General features: G+C 43.7%; 1 protein-coding gene across 4 annotated transcripts in view; it reads right to left on the bottom strand.

The window, feature by feature from the left end:
* Positions 1 to 7876: 7876 nt before the first annotated feature.
* CTDSPL (CTD small phosphatase like) overlaps positions 7877 to 14500 on the bottom strand; it is a 76538-nt gene continuing 69914 nt past the window's right edge. For all 4 annotated transcript variants that reach the window (XM_079300522.1, XM_079300521.1, XM_079300523.1 and 1 more), the window contains 2 exons: positions 14273 to 14458; positions 7877 to 12391 (listed from right to left, as the gene is read on the bottom strand). In XM_079300522.1, coding sequence (XP_079156648.1) covers positions 12266 to 12391; positions 14273 to 14458 — 312 coding nt within the window. In that variant the 3' untranslated portion in view covers positions 7877 to 12265. The remainder of the gene's footprint in view (positions 12392 to 14272; positions 14459 to 14500) is intronic.

Raw genomic sequence — 14500 nt, 5'->3', positions numbered from 1 at the left:
CTCTCTCTGCTCTTTCCTTCCCTGAATTGTGGTTTAGGCTACCTGCAAGCTAAAATTGAATGTTCAGAGGCCACACAGAGCTCACTGGTACAGTAGCAGCCTTGGTTTTCCCATCTCTGTGTTTCTTTCATTACAGCACTGCAGCTTTTTTATAACAGCCTCAAGGCTGTTGGTTGATAAAAGCAGTAAAGCTGTAGTTGCTGCTCATTTAAAGAAAAAAAGGAAATAAAATAATAATCATAGAATTGTTATGAATTTTGAAAATGCTGTTGAAAAAAAAAGACTTTTTTCTTTGCATTGCTCCAGAGCTGCCATAAAGTAGGAGAGGGGAACAGAAAGTTTGTAGGAATCCAAAATGTTGAAGTTTGTTTTAATAAAATATTGGCATTCAAAAAGGCAACTCAGAGCACTTTGACCCATCTCTAATTGCTGTCATTCTCAGCAGGGCCATGGCAGGTGGGACCTCTTAGAGTCCAGAATGGTTTGGGATAGAAGGGATCTTAAAACCCATCCAGTTCCACCCCTGCCATGGCAGGGACACCTTCCACTGTCCCAGGCTGATCCAAGCCCTGTCCAGCCTGGGACACTGCCAGGGATCCAGGAGCTCCTCTGTGCCAGGGTCTGCCCACCCTCACAGGGAAGAATTTATTCTTACTATCTAATCCAAATCTTCCTTCTTTCTGCTTAAAGCCATTCCCCTTCTCCTGTCCCTCCATCCCTTGTCCCCAGTCCCTCTCCAGCTCTCCTGGAGCCCCTTTGGGCTCTGGAAGGGCTCTGAGCTCTCCCTGAAGCTTCTCCTCTCCAGATGAGCACCCCCAGCTCTCCCAGCCTGGCTCCAGCCCTTGGAACATCTCCATGGTTTTCTCTGGAGTGCTCCAGCAGTTCCACATTTCTGTTGTGTTGGGAGCCCCAGATGGTCCCAGCACTGCAGGAGGGATCTCAAAGGGCAGAGCAGAGGGGGAATCACCTCCCTCCACCTGCTGGTGCCAGTTGTTGTGATGCAGCCCAGGATGTGCTCATCTTGCTGGAGGATTTGCTGCTCTCTTTATTATCAGATCCAATCTTTATTAATGATCCAATTTCTGCTTCACTGGTAATCACCCATCAGTTCTCAGGAGGTGCCTGCTCTAAAGCTCAAAATGATATTAGTGAAAAGAACCCACCATTATGACTAATTAGTGGCTCTGCTTCAACATTTCTGACTGTCTCCAGGATGGAGCTGATACCTATTTTAGTGGTGAGATCCCTAAAAATGGGTGACAGCATACAAACCCAGTGCCTGTGTGATCCAGCCTGTCAGCAAGCACATCAAATTCATTATTTTAAAAAACATCACAACAAAGTGTCACAGCTGACAACCTGGTTATCAAAAAGTTAAAAGAAGAACTTGATTATTCTGTAAAGTTGAAATTTAGAAAATCTAAATCAGCCAGAAAATCTGGCTCCCTTTGCTGCCTGTAGCTGACTCATCCCAGGCAGATAAAAAACATTTATCCCCCAGCACCCAAAGACTTTCAGGAGAACAAGAGTGATGTGGAATTAAATGAGATGAGGCCACAACCTTTACAGAATATGAAAGAAAATATATTGTTTGTGCAATGGTTTTACCCCTTGGACAATGAGGTTTAGATAATTTCCTTCCCTTTCATAGGAGGGAAGGTGAGAAGTGCCTGTGCCCCAACAGCATCCAAGGAATTGAAAGAATTTGAGCAGAAACTGGATCTTGGAGAGACCCAGATTTAACATCAAATCATTAACTGGAGCCTGACCTTTTCCCTGGCTCACTGTAAAGGTTAAGAGATGCCCATCAAGGAATTTTTCTCCTTTTAATTTATATTTTTCATATTGCCTAGGTTGCATCCACCAAGTTACACCTTCATCCTGCATCCCATGGGGAGCATGGATTTGCAGATAATCTGATTTTTGCAGACAGGAGTGTCTTTGTTTGCTAACAGAGATGCAGGGGTTACTTGCAGCAGCTTCCCCTCAGCTCCAGCACCCCCAGGTCCCCCTGTGGCTGGAGCTGCCTGGGATGGGCAGAGCTGTCTCCCAGAAAAACCAGGACCTGGGATTTAGACAGTCTTATCCTCAGGAATTAAAAAGGAGGGCCCAACCAAGCCAGAAGGAAATAGCCAAGGCTTTGGCTCTTCCTCAGCTGCTGGAGCTGCAGAGCACTCCTGCTTCCCCATGGTCACCCCATTCCTGGGGACAGCCAGCCAGGAGGGGACAATGACACATGGGAATCACAGAGCCAAAGAACAGCCCAGGCTGGAAGAGATCTGGATCATCTGCTCCAGCCTCTCATGGAAAGGGAGCATAGGTGAGATTTTTCAGCATTTTCCAGTCACACCTTGAAATCCTCCAGCCATGGGGACTCCACCACATCCCTGGGGAAGCTGTTTCCATGATTCTCACTGTAAAGATTTCTTGTGTCAAGATAAAACCTTTTTCTGGGGCAGCTTGTAGCCATCCCTTGTTGTGCTGTCCACAGCCCTGTGTGAAGAAAGAGCCTCCCTCCTCCTTGCAGTGCATTCAGCACTGGGGTGCTGTGATGGGTTTGTGACCAAACTCCTCCAGTCCTTCCTCACAGGGCAGGTGCTTCCAGGAGGGAAAAGCCAAGGAGATGGGCTGAAAGGGGTGGATCATGGCTTGGAAACCCCCTTTCCTCCCACAAAACCCGAGAGTGTGTTGGGAATGACAAGGAGAGGCAGCCCTGCAGGTGTGGGGTTGTCTAAGGCTGCAATACAGGACATGGCCAGAAATATGTATTCTGTCCCCATCTGTTACAGCCAGGTGGGGCAGTGCCCCTGATCTCCTGGCACATATTATCTGCTAATGGGCCATCTTTAAACCAGCTGGGCAATCATCTTTATCTTCCCACAGCCCATCCTCCCTCCAGGAGATATCATCTGATGCTGGCCCATTGAGTCCCAGTGCATGACTGATAAAATTCCATCATCCCACTGGGAGATGCTCCAGCCAGGGCAGGAGCCAAGCCTTTCCTACCCAGAGGAAAACTGAGATTTTGGACACCAAGGGAACTTCTTTCCACTGGATTCCAGAGGAAAGCCAGACCTTTCCACATCATCCCTGGAGCTTCAGAGGAAACTGCACCTTCTCCAGGAGCACTGCTGCAGCTGAGCCACATCTGCCCCTGCAGGAGGATGCAGCCACCATTGAATGGGACTGCTGCCACCACCCTGACTGACTGACGGGTGTCAGCTTGGATTCTGACTCTGGCAGGGTTTGGGATTGTTCTTTGTAATACTGCATTTCTATTTCAATTTTCCTACTGAAGAGCTGTTATTCCTAATTCCCATATCTTTTCCTGAGAGCCTTAATTTCAAAATTATAATAATTTGGAGGGAGGGGATTTACATTCTCCATTTCAAAGAGAAGTTTCTGCCTTCATTGGCAGACACCTGTCCTTCAAACCAGGACAGGGGTGCATTTCCTGGAACCCTTTAGGGGCAGCCTGGCCCCTCTCCCTGTCCCCTGCTGGGCACGGGCAGGGAGCGGAACTGGCACAGGGAATGTGTCTTGGCACACACCTGCCAGCTTGGCACCACTTCCATCCCTTCTTTTTTTTTTTTTTTTTTACCTCCCCCTCCTGGAGATTCAACATTTGTCCACAGTTCTCCTCGTGTACTTCAGCCAAAGCTCAATTTAAAATGATGTTGCTTGAAAAAAAAAAAGTGAGCAGCAAAGCTTTTGAAGCTTTTTAGCACTAAGACGGAGGTGTAAGGAAATAATTTAGATCTCAACTATTTGAGAAATGCTGATTTCCCTTTTATTTTCCTGTGCTGATATTTCTGTGTTTTCGTGGAAGAAAAAATAATCAGTGACTGGAATTATCACAATTACTTATCTTGTATTGAGGTGTGGAGCCACCGGTTCCTTTTTCAAAGGAAACTCAGGAATAATCGGGCAAATGAAGAAATTACATGTGAAATACCAAAAGATTTTTTAAAATTTTTTTTCCTGAAGGAAGGTGTTATCCATGGCCCTGTGGAGCCCAGTCCTGGCAGGGGACTCAGACACCCAAGGCTGTGGTGATGCTCTTTGGGATAATGTCCTTTAATTTCCTCTAGGGTGCCTTTAAAAGGCAGAGCTGCACGGCTGCACCATCTCGTGGTGTGACCCGGCCCTGCATGGCCAGGGCCTTTAAAAACCTGGTTTTTTTCCCCATGACTTCCATCACAGACACATCAAAGCCAAATGCTGCCACTGCAGACCATGCCATGGCTTGGACCAGCACAATCCAGAGCTACCAAAGCCCTCCAGACCTTCCCCTCTCATGCTCCTTTTTGGGATGCAACAATCCAATTGCTCTCCAAGCATCATCATCCCAAGCATTTGCCTGATCCCTCTGGTTGTTATTCCAAGAGCTATCCAGCAGATCAGGGATCAGACCTTACTCATGTGAACCTGCTCTGAGTGACAAAGATCTGTTACAGAGGATCCCAGTGAGACCAAGGCTCCAGGCACTGTTTAGAGGAAAAATCAGAAGGAAAGTTCAAGTCACAGAGCCTCTCAGCTGGGATTCTTCCAACCAAGATGATTCTGTAAATCTCTGATAAAATGGGTTCTTCAGATTTTACAAAATCTCCACCTCTTCTTCTAGGTGCATTTGCTTGTGAAGGAAGATGGTTCATTTCAGGTGCACTAAAACCCCCACAGATAAATTTTACACAGATCTCTGGTTCTCAGTCTCTGAGGATACAGCAGGTATTAACCAGGGGATTAGGCAGAGATTAGAAAGAAAGAAACCTAACAGCATTTATAAAATAATTTTCCTATGAAAAATTTTCACACATGAAAATCCCACTTTCACCTTTCTGTGGGTTTTGCCTTCCAGCAAATGCTTAACTTGCAACAGCCTCCTTCAGCCTGATGTTTCCATGCAAACCTGAGACAAACTGCTCCACATGGGCTCCTCCAGCAGCAGGGAGCTCCCCCAGCTTTTCCTTTTCCTCAGGGGAAGGATGTTTGGCTGCAGACTGGGTGACCCAAGGGCTCTGCCAGCTCAGCTGCTCAGCATCAGCACCCACAAAGGCACTGCCACTGTTCCCTGAAAGGCTGACCTGGAACAGAGACTGGACAGAGCAAAAGGAATAAAATAGGAATTTATTGAAAGGATGCACCTTGGGCAGTGCAAGAGCCTGGCCAGGGCTACACTCAAATCAAATCCAAGATGGATCCTGGTCACAAGTTTTCAGATTTTATAAGTTTTGGGGTCAATTATCCAACCACAACCCCAAGCTATCAAGTCTCAGCCCCCTGCCTTGCTCCCCCCTTTCCCTTTGCTGTTGTTTCTGATTTTTGGGTACCAGCTGTCCTTGATTCTCCAGCTGGGAAGGGATTGTTTTGTCTCACTTTTCCTAGGAGAACTTACTAACACCTAACATGAAGTTTCAAAATTACACACTAAGCAGCAGAGATTCTGAAAAATATAAAAGCTAAACCCCAAGGCATCACCACCAGTTACAGAGGGGACAGCACAGCCTGGGCAAAGGCAGAGATCCTGATCCACTCTCAGCCCCTTTTATCCCTAAAAACCCAGGACAGGCAGGTGAGGAACCAAACCAGTGCTTCAGGGATGCTGGGAATGTCACACAAGGGGCACTGAAAGGGGTTTGTACAGAAACCCCACCAGCCACCATCACGTTCCCTCCTGCCCCTTCACCCCCTCCCACAATCCAGGATCTTGTTCCTTTTCCCAGCTCCATCTTACAGCCCTTGGTGGCTTTGGAAAGCAGCCAGATGGATTCATCCAAACCTCAGCAGGCTGACCAAAAGGAACAGGAGCTGAACCTTTCTGCTGACAGAGGAAAGCCTTGGTGCTCAGCAGTCAAGGCTTTCATCTTTACTGAAGCCCAGCAGCTCCCAAGAGCTGTGAGAAGAATGGAATGAGAACTTTGTGGCCTGATTCTCTGAAGTCTTTGCTTCGCCCTCCAAATGTTTCCCCCATGGAGAATGGCATGTGGACAGAGAAAGGAGGATTTCTGGGAACAGACCTAAACTATTTGCAGTATCAGACGTGAAGAGAATGAAAAAAAATAACAGTTTATTGTCAAATGGAATCAAAGCATGAAAAAAAATTACAAGGTTACACTGTAAAGAAATTTAGTTTTCATCACAAAAGCTCATTAAAATCAAAGAAAACAACCCATTGTCAAGCCAGCAACTCCCCAACAACCCCCCCCAAGGTTTCAAGTGCAGCATTACTGAAAGGCTGGGAATTCAGAGGTGGTGACATCACATTTGTTGGGACAAAAGGATCACCCCTCATTATCTGGAGGGACAGAGGTTCTCCGAGGGGGTGACATGTTTCTGGCTGAGCAGTGACTCATGTTTGCCTTGTCCTTGCTGCAGTGCAGCCCCAGGAGAGGAGGCTGAAGGGTGCTGTGCTTGTGTTCAGCTTTTCCTGCCTTTTCCATCCCCACCAGGTGTGCCAGCACTAAATCAAAGGTGGCTGCACACCTGAGCAATGCAAGGAGAGCAGAGGGAGGCACCACGGGGGGACACCAGCACAGCCACCACCTCCCAAATTCATTCTGGCCTGATTCTAGCCATGGCCAAACCTCCCCTTGTGATACTGGGGTGGACTGCAGAAGAGCCCTGTGTGTCCCTGCCTTGGAAATGCCCCTGAACTCAGATTCCATCAGGAACACCTTGCTCCCAGCACAGCAGAACTCCTGGGAGCTCTCCAGGCTGAGTCTGCCAAGCTGTCCCAACCAATGGATCACCTCCAGATCATTCCTCCTCCAGCAGCTCCAGCACAACCACAGCACTCCAGAGCTTCACCACGGCTGGGCTGCTGGAAGGCTGCATGGTTGAGGTCACTTGCCAGCAAACTGCAGCCCCATCCCATCCTGCAGGGAACTGCAGGGCAGTTGGCTTCCCTTCAGAGTCAAAAGACAACAAAAAGGGTGGAAAAAAACCCACTGGAAAGCCTATAGGTGTATGGACTATTGTGTATTCAGTTCTGCAGACACTTGGTTTCTGTCAGCACAGAACAACAGGATCTTTCTCACCACTATAAATGAGCTGCTTTATGAATTTTGAAACACTTGTTTGACCAAGTGAAAAAAAAAAAAAAGAAAAAAAAGAAAAAAAAAAAAAAAAGGCATCTTTATCCTAAGCAGCAGCTAAGGAGATTGGTAACATTAAAAACAAAAATAAAACCAAACCTGAAAAAAAAATCAAAAACCTGACCAACCAGTACAAAGTAAAGGCAGGCCAGGTCATTCCAACAGATCATAAAACTAACTAAAAAATATTTTGAATTGCAACTACTGTGCTATCTTGAGCCAGCTGCTAATTCAACAGGCCTGAGGTTTTCTGCTCATAAAGCATCAATAATATGTGCCTTTTCCTAGAAAGGAAGGCTCTGCCCAAGTCTTACTGTGTCAGATAAAACGTCCCAAAATAGATTTTTTCAACTAAATAAAGTGTTTTATTCAGATATTCATGTGGCTGTGGCAGTGATGTTAAGAACAGCTATTCAAGTAGCTGAAGTAAGCCCTTCAAAAGAAGTCACACAGCTTTGAGACTTGAACAAATTATTGTATGATCTCATCCAAGAGATCTAAATAGCTGGAACATCTGCAAGAGTCGCCACCAATTTATTTAGCAGAGTTCATCAGTAGTTCATCAGCTCTGTTTGCACAAGCAGGTGCCAGGGCAGCCACTGAGGAGTCCTGCACTGAGAAAGAGGAGAGGGGGAGGAGGGTGGGACAGAGATGGATGATTTTACCCTCTAACATGGATGTGCATTAGCAGGAGTGCAGTCCCTGCTGAATCAGGGCAGTGCCTGCTGCTGAAGAAGTGCAGAAATGCTTTTTCCCAGAGAAGTATTACATGCACAAGTAACTATATTGTTAAAATTTTTTATTTGTGACAGTAAAGAAACCATTCAATACCTGATTGACAACACTCCTCTCTCCTGCAAACACTCATATGGTATCTGTAGTGTTTCTCAAGTATTGCTGGATTGTTCATTGCATCAAAGTGTAAACAGCTCCATCATAAGGAAAAAAAAAAGGAAAAAAAGAAAGAAAGAAACATTTCCATTGCTTACTCCTCTGTTGAGGAGCTCTCAACAGATCTTTAACAAGAAATAAAGAGAGTCAGCTGGGATTTTACAACATCATGTGAAACAGAAAACTGACAGCTGGTTTTGCATAGTTAGCCCAGAGATTTTGAAGCAATTGCCCCACACCAGTCTCACCTGCCCCTCCTCACCCCACAAAGGCAAAAAAAAAAAAAACATCACAGCACCTTGGAATCAGAGGCACAAACTTGTTTTTGTTTTACAAATAGGGCTGTGCGGACCTGTGGTTTATTAGGTTAAAAACAATCTGTCCAACAGAGGGTTAACGCCTTCGGAAGTCACAGAGCTACAGATTCTTTTTCTGTTTTTTTTTTTTTTTAAATACACTGAAATTTCAAAAGCTGCAACATCAGCACACACCAGTGTCATTTAGATACTTTATTGTCCCCAACCAGTCTAATCAAAATCATGCTGTAAGAAAAGTGATTGCATACACTGACAACCAAAAACGTCTCCAGGTGTTGAGTTTCTTCCACGTACAACTGCTGCTGTTTTAATAAAGACCAAAAAAAAGGGCAAAACAAAGAGACAAATTATTTCTTCCAAAGCTACCTAAATGAACACAGCAATATTGTACACTTGCCACCATCTCCCCATCTCCAGCCTGGCAAGGATTCTGTGCACAGCCCTAAGGTTACAAATGGCAATTTCACTGTTAACACTCCCGTTGGATTTCAAGGGTCTAAGGCATTTTGCCTTACAGCTTAATTTAAAAATACCCAGACAGGCAAAAAACCGTTTTTGAACCCAACATAAAAAGGACAACAGAACTTCAGGCCAGGCAGCATCTCTTTAGAATGATTGGGAAAAGACTTTGTAATATTTCTACAATATCCAGAAATAGAATTGAAACCCAGGGTTTATAACAGCCCTGGTGACCTGCATGCAATAACTGCACTTCAAAATATGCAAGAGATTTAGGAAACAAGTTGTTGGTTTTTTTTTTTCCTATTTGATTTTTTTTTCTTAAAATCTTGTATTTAAAATACAATCAAATACCCGTATTGCAAATTTTACAAACATTCCACTCGTTGTCTGACTTTATGGACAGAACTCTATTGCTTTTTCAGAATCTAGAAACTCTAAATATATAGTGTATGTATATCCACACAAACTCAACACTTGAAATTTCAAGTATGATGATAGTGTTAAAATAAACAACTGTGACAGTTTGATCCCTTTGGCCAAATCTGAATACCCAGGGGAGTCCAAACCTGATTGCAGAGCACTCTGAGTTTTATTTCCATATGAGCTGGGTAGGCTAAAAAAAATAGAACTGATCAGAACTTATAGCAAATACTCTTAATATTAGCAGAAATCAAAGCTGTGCTAAGTTTTTTGTCTTTGTATTGTCACCAAGTATCATTTTAATGCTGTACTAAGTTACAGTAAGTTGGGTTTTTTAAAATTTGGGGGTTTTAAGAGCCAAAAGAATACAGTACAAGTATGCTTGTACAGAACATCATCAGAACCTCCAGAGGCTGGTGCAGAAGTTCAGTTGCCCATTCCATGTGGATTTGAAAACAATACAAGACACTTTAATAATAGAATCAACATTCATTCACAGACTTAAGGCAACTGGTTCATGAAATCACTGCTTCCAGAGATGCACACGGGTGACGTGGTTTGTCTCACGCCCCACAGGTCACAACTGTCACTCGTGGGTTATTCACTCACTGTCTGATTGTTTGGTCTGATGCTAACAACAACAACTCTTTGCATTTCTTCAGCCATTCCTCTCATACCTGCACGACTAACTACAACCTGAATGCTTCCCTGCAAACTGCACTGGGGCCCAGAGCCACAGGCACAGTTGAAAATACTGCTCAGAGAACAACTTTTTTTTTTTTTTTTTTTTGGCAGCTTACAGTTTCATTACTCTGGAGTCAAATACAAAATTAAACCATCTTAAACTGAAAGTAAACGTTAATGGACTAACCAGAATCCATACGTCTTTTTTTTTTTTTTTTTATATTTTTAAACAAAGTAGGCTTTTCTTTTTTTTTTTCATTAATTTTGAATTTTTAAACTCAGTTTGTCTTTTTGTTGTGGCACAGATTTATACAGTACTGAGGTGATGCCAGCTGGTTAAGAAACAAAAAAGGGTGATGCTCTAGAGACTCAGGGGTGTAATGGGACTGCCTCCAGCACCCCTGGGCCCAGCCACAGCTGGGGCACAGCTGGAGCACAGCTGGAGCACAGCTGCACTGCAAGGGGGGCTCACTTTGATACTGCACCCACCACAACCCACTCTCTGCCTGTGTAGACTGGCCTGCCCCTCTCAGATGGATTTGTTAAGCTGCTTCACCAACATTTTGGAGACAAGGATCACAAAGTCCAAAATCCCCAAAGTCCATCACAATGAAATTTGTGGGTTTTTTTTTCCTCAAGCCATCGGGACTTTTTGAGGAAAAGAGAAAAGGCAAAGGGGGTCTACAATTCAGAATTTAGCACGAGGCTAATTAGAAGCACCAAATAGTCCATTTAGTCTTCTCTGATGACAGCCAAATGCAGCTGCACTTTTTAAATTTGCAGATTTCTGCTGTGGACAATAACTGAAAGGTGACACTGGAAAGGGGTGGGGGGGAAAGAAAAGGTGTGCCTTGTTCTTCAAAGGCAAAAATATTTAAAAATCATTCATCTGAAAAGGTACCTATGGCACTGCAGAAGATGTTAAGCAGGCTTTCAGATTCAGAGATGAGTCTAACTCAACTCCAAAGCCAGAAGAGCAATTTTAGTCTAGGCCAGTAACTTCTGCCCTTCCAGCAAGACTTGATACAGCTCCTAATCTGTACCCTACACCTTGGGAAAAAAATACATATCAAAGGTGTGGGTAAAATATTTCCTACATTTTCATGTATCAAAGAAAGGAGAGGGCTTCATCTTAATTGAAAAAAAAAAAAAAAATTCCTTTACAGGTCACCTTTAACTGGGTTCTCTGGTATATCAGATACCAAAGGATTAATCCATGGGGGTGGGTTATGAAGCCTGCATTTTATTTATTGCCCAAGTTTGCAGCTTACAGAAAATGTCTCACAGCACAGGCACAGTGGCAAAAACAGTTTAACAGCCGATGGTCAACTCCATTTGGTGAGTATACAGTAGCAGCAAGTAAAAGAAAAAAGTACTCCAAAACAGCTCAATGTAGATCCAGCTTACCCAGATGGGTTGTTTTGAGAAAAGAATCTTAAAACTAATAAATAGATCTCCTCAGCATTCTCCCAAGAGAATGGTTTTCCAAAAAAGAAGAGGCATGGCAGTTGTGCGTAAGCAGAGACAGCAGAACAACATCTGCCTGCAATTAAAGGTGCTTTAGGTCTATCAGCCACCTCATTTCCTCAACTCCATCACTCCCTAAAATACTCAAACAACTGCAGATATGTTTTGAAAACTGTGCCCAAAATCCTCATCAGTGAAACAACCACGTTGATGACCCCAGTTCACCCCTCCCACGAATGCCTGAACCTTCTGAGCATGACAAAGTGTAACACAACTCAATGTCATCGTGGAGACAGGAACCCAGCATCTTGGTTTCAACTTTTTCCTTTGTTATATATTACAGTGCTCTATAAATTTTTTTTTTTCCTTTTTCCTTTTAAAGCATTTAGACAATACAAGACTAAAAGATGTCTGGAAATACGTCTTATACAAAAATGAATTTTTATCTTAAAATAACATTCAAAAAGGCACTTCATTCTGTAAGAAAAAATTCAGAGTCAGGTCAACTGCTCTAAGCAGGGGGGTAAAATTGTCTGCATAGTGGGAGGGGAAGAAAGGGAGAGAAATTCAACTGCTGAAATACAAGCTTCTTTTTTTGGCATGTTTTAAGAAAAGCTGATCCAGTAAAAGATGTCCATTTATGAAATTAATTAAAAGAGTCCCATTTAAAATAGCTTCTGTTTGTTTTTTTTTTTTTTTTTTTTTTCCTTTAAAAAAGTAGTCTGAACACATGACCTTAGGAGTCAGGCTTCTGAAGGCTTAATAGCATCACTCATGATTGTCCTTCGTGTCCAATGTAACAGGAAGATCAAGAGTAGCACTTCTGACAGGGGTGACCTCCCCAAAAGCTTACATTTGAAAGAGCTGAAAGAGATGGAGACAGCCTCTAGCAACTGCAATCTAGGAGCAGGAGTCAGTCAGAGTTAAGGGCTACCTGTTGCAGAGTTTATGAAGCATACTGTAAACTTCTTCCTCTTTGCTTAGTCCTTCAAAGAAAGGAATAAGATCTAGCAGCTCTGTGTCTGTCATGTCATCAAACCAGGACTGCACAGGCACCTGAAACAAAGCAACCAACAAGCACTGAGAGGGTTTCATGATGTAAAAGCCACGTGAGTTTTGTCTGTGTAGGTGTTCTGTAACCATCATCATCATCATCATGCTGCAATAATCATGGCAATTAGCTACTCATTACCATTGAGGTGGAGCAGCAGGTTGAACCCCAAGGCCAGGCAGGACAGGTGACCTTCCCCTGCATGGCCAGGTGACCCAGATGACCCCACACTGGGCAGCTCTCCTTGCTTTGCCTCCTTGGTATCCAGAACACACTGGGAGGGCAGGCACAGGTTATGAAGCTGCACTGACACTTTATTTACAGCAAATCTTTTTTTTTTTTTTTTCTTTCCTCCCTCTAAGAATTATCAGAGTGAGTCACCAGGCACAGGCAGGCAGCAACAACCCCTTCTGGCACAGGGTTTGGAGGAAATGTTTAACTGCAAGGGCAGAACATTGCTCAGGTTAAAATGTTAGATCTTGTGGGTGGGTTCAGAAAACAACACATATAATAACCCTTCTTAAATATGTGGGCTGGACTTGGGGAAGGTGTTCTGTGTACCTTCAATATGGGAGCACACTGAGGTCTTTCCAAGACTATCTTGGATCTTGTTACAAGCTCTGGTTTCTGCAGAGACTCGAGTATCAGTCAGCCAGCAGCACTTTTCTCTACATGATTAAACCACTCTGACAAGGCCCTTAATTTCATCTCCCAAATTTCTACAGCTCATTATTTTCTTGGCACCGATTTCTGAGATACCAAATGATGATCTTGGATCAGGTTTTTCATTTTAACCAAGAACATAAATTAGAGCTGCAGGTCCTGGTTATTACAAATGGCAGCTTTAAACCATGTGTGGCACCAACCAGAAAAATGTTTTCACCACATCACTTAGGGCATCACAATATTAGGATCTAAACTTGAAAGCTGACTGCTGGAAGATAAATTGCTCATGTTACCAAAAAAAAAAAAAAAAGGCAAAAAAAAAAAAGCTATTCTGCAGAGGCAGGACTGTGCAAAGCAGTGTTCTTAATAAAAGATTTCCTACACTGATTTTAACAGTTTACAAAGAAGGCAGCCTAAAAACATCAAAGCAAACAGCCTGGTTGTCTAAAAGTCAGCAGATCTAAGAGTTCCAGCTTCTCCCCTGGCAGCTAAAGCAGATGTGAGCAGCTGTAGTGGATGGAGCACCCCAGACCTCTCCATCAGAGCTGCTGGAGCTAATACAAACACACAGTGGAAATGCACATTGCTCCTCACTGCTCTCCCCTACAAAGCTGCCTGCCCTTTATCCTTATTTCTAAACCTTGATGAACTTGTTGACTAACAGTTCTAATTATGGAATTATGACAGAAATAATTGAGAGAGGAATGTAACAACAAAACAGGATCTTGACTTTTTTTTCTTTCCCTTACCCACAGATGCAGATCTCAGCAGCAACCAATAAAGCATTAATTATCTTGCCTAATAAAATATCATTCACTCAATGAAAAAGACAGGAGTACCTAAAGAAGTTCAAGCAAACCACTCTTTCTGTAATCACTACTCCCAAGAACACAATCTGTGCTGCAGGGCAGCTTTGTTTCTTAGAGCTAGGTTGGTTTTTCAGGTTCCACTCCACTTGGTATTTCTCAGAACTGCTGGAGCCCAAGCCAACAGCCCAAGCTCAGAGCACACGAGCAGTCATGGCTGTGACATCTGTCAAGATCACTTTGCCCATGTCCTTCACCACTTGGCAGTGAACCCCAGAACCCACCTGCAACCTAAGAAAACAACAGAACCTGACAGTGAAAACAAGTGAACTCTGACAAATCTATTTTCTGAATCCCAAAACCTGGCCAAGGGCCAGAGAGATGAAGTCATGCTCCAGTGCTCTGAATACTTACTGCATTTTCAGGATGGAAGATGTAAGATGCAGGAGAATTATCTACTATAATAACTTTACTCAGCTCACGGCCCAGTCGACTCAGATCCTTCACGTAATTGCCTCGGTGGAAAACACAGGATTCTCTAAAGAGCCTTGCCCTGAACACACCCCAGCGATCCAGTAAGTCGGCTACTGGGTCTGCATACTTAAAAATACAAGTCAGAAACATCAAGTTAGCATCCATCAG

Source organism: Erithacus rubecula (assembly GCF_903797595.1).
Source record: "Erithacus rubecula genome assembly, chromosome: 3".
Lineage (NCBI taxonomy): Eukaryota > Metazoa > Chordata > Aves > Passeriformes > Muscicapidae > Erithacus > Erithacus rubecula.
Note: the sequence above shows the minus strand (reverse complement) of the source record. Positions and strands in the feature narration are given on the sequence as shown.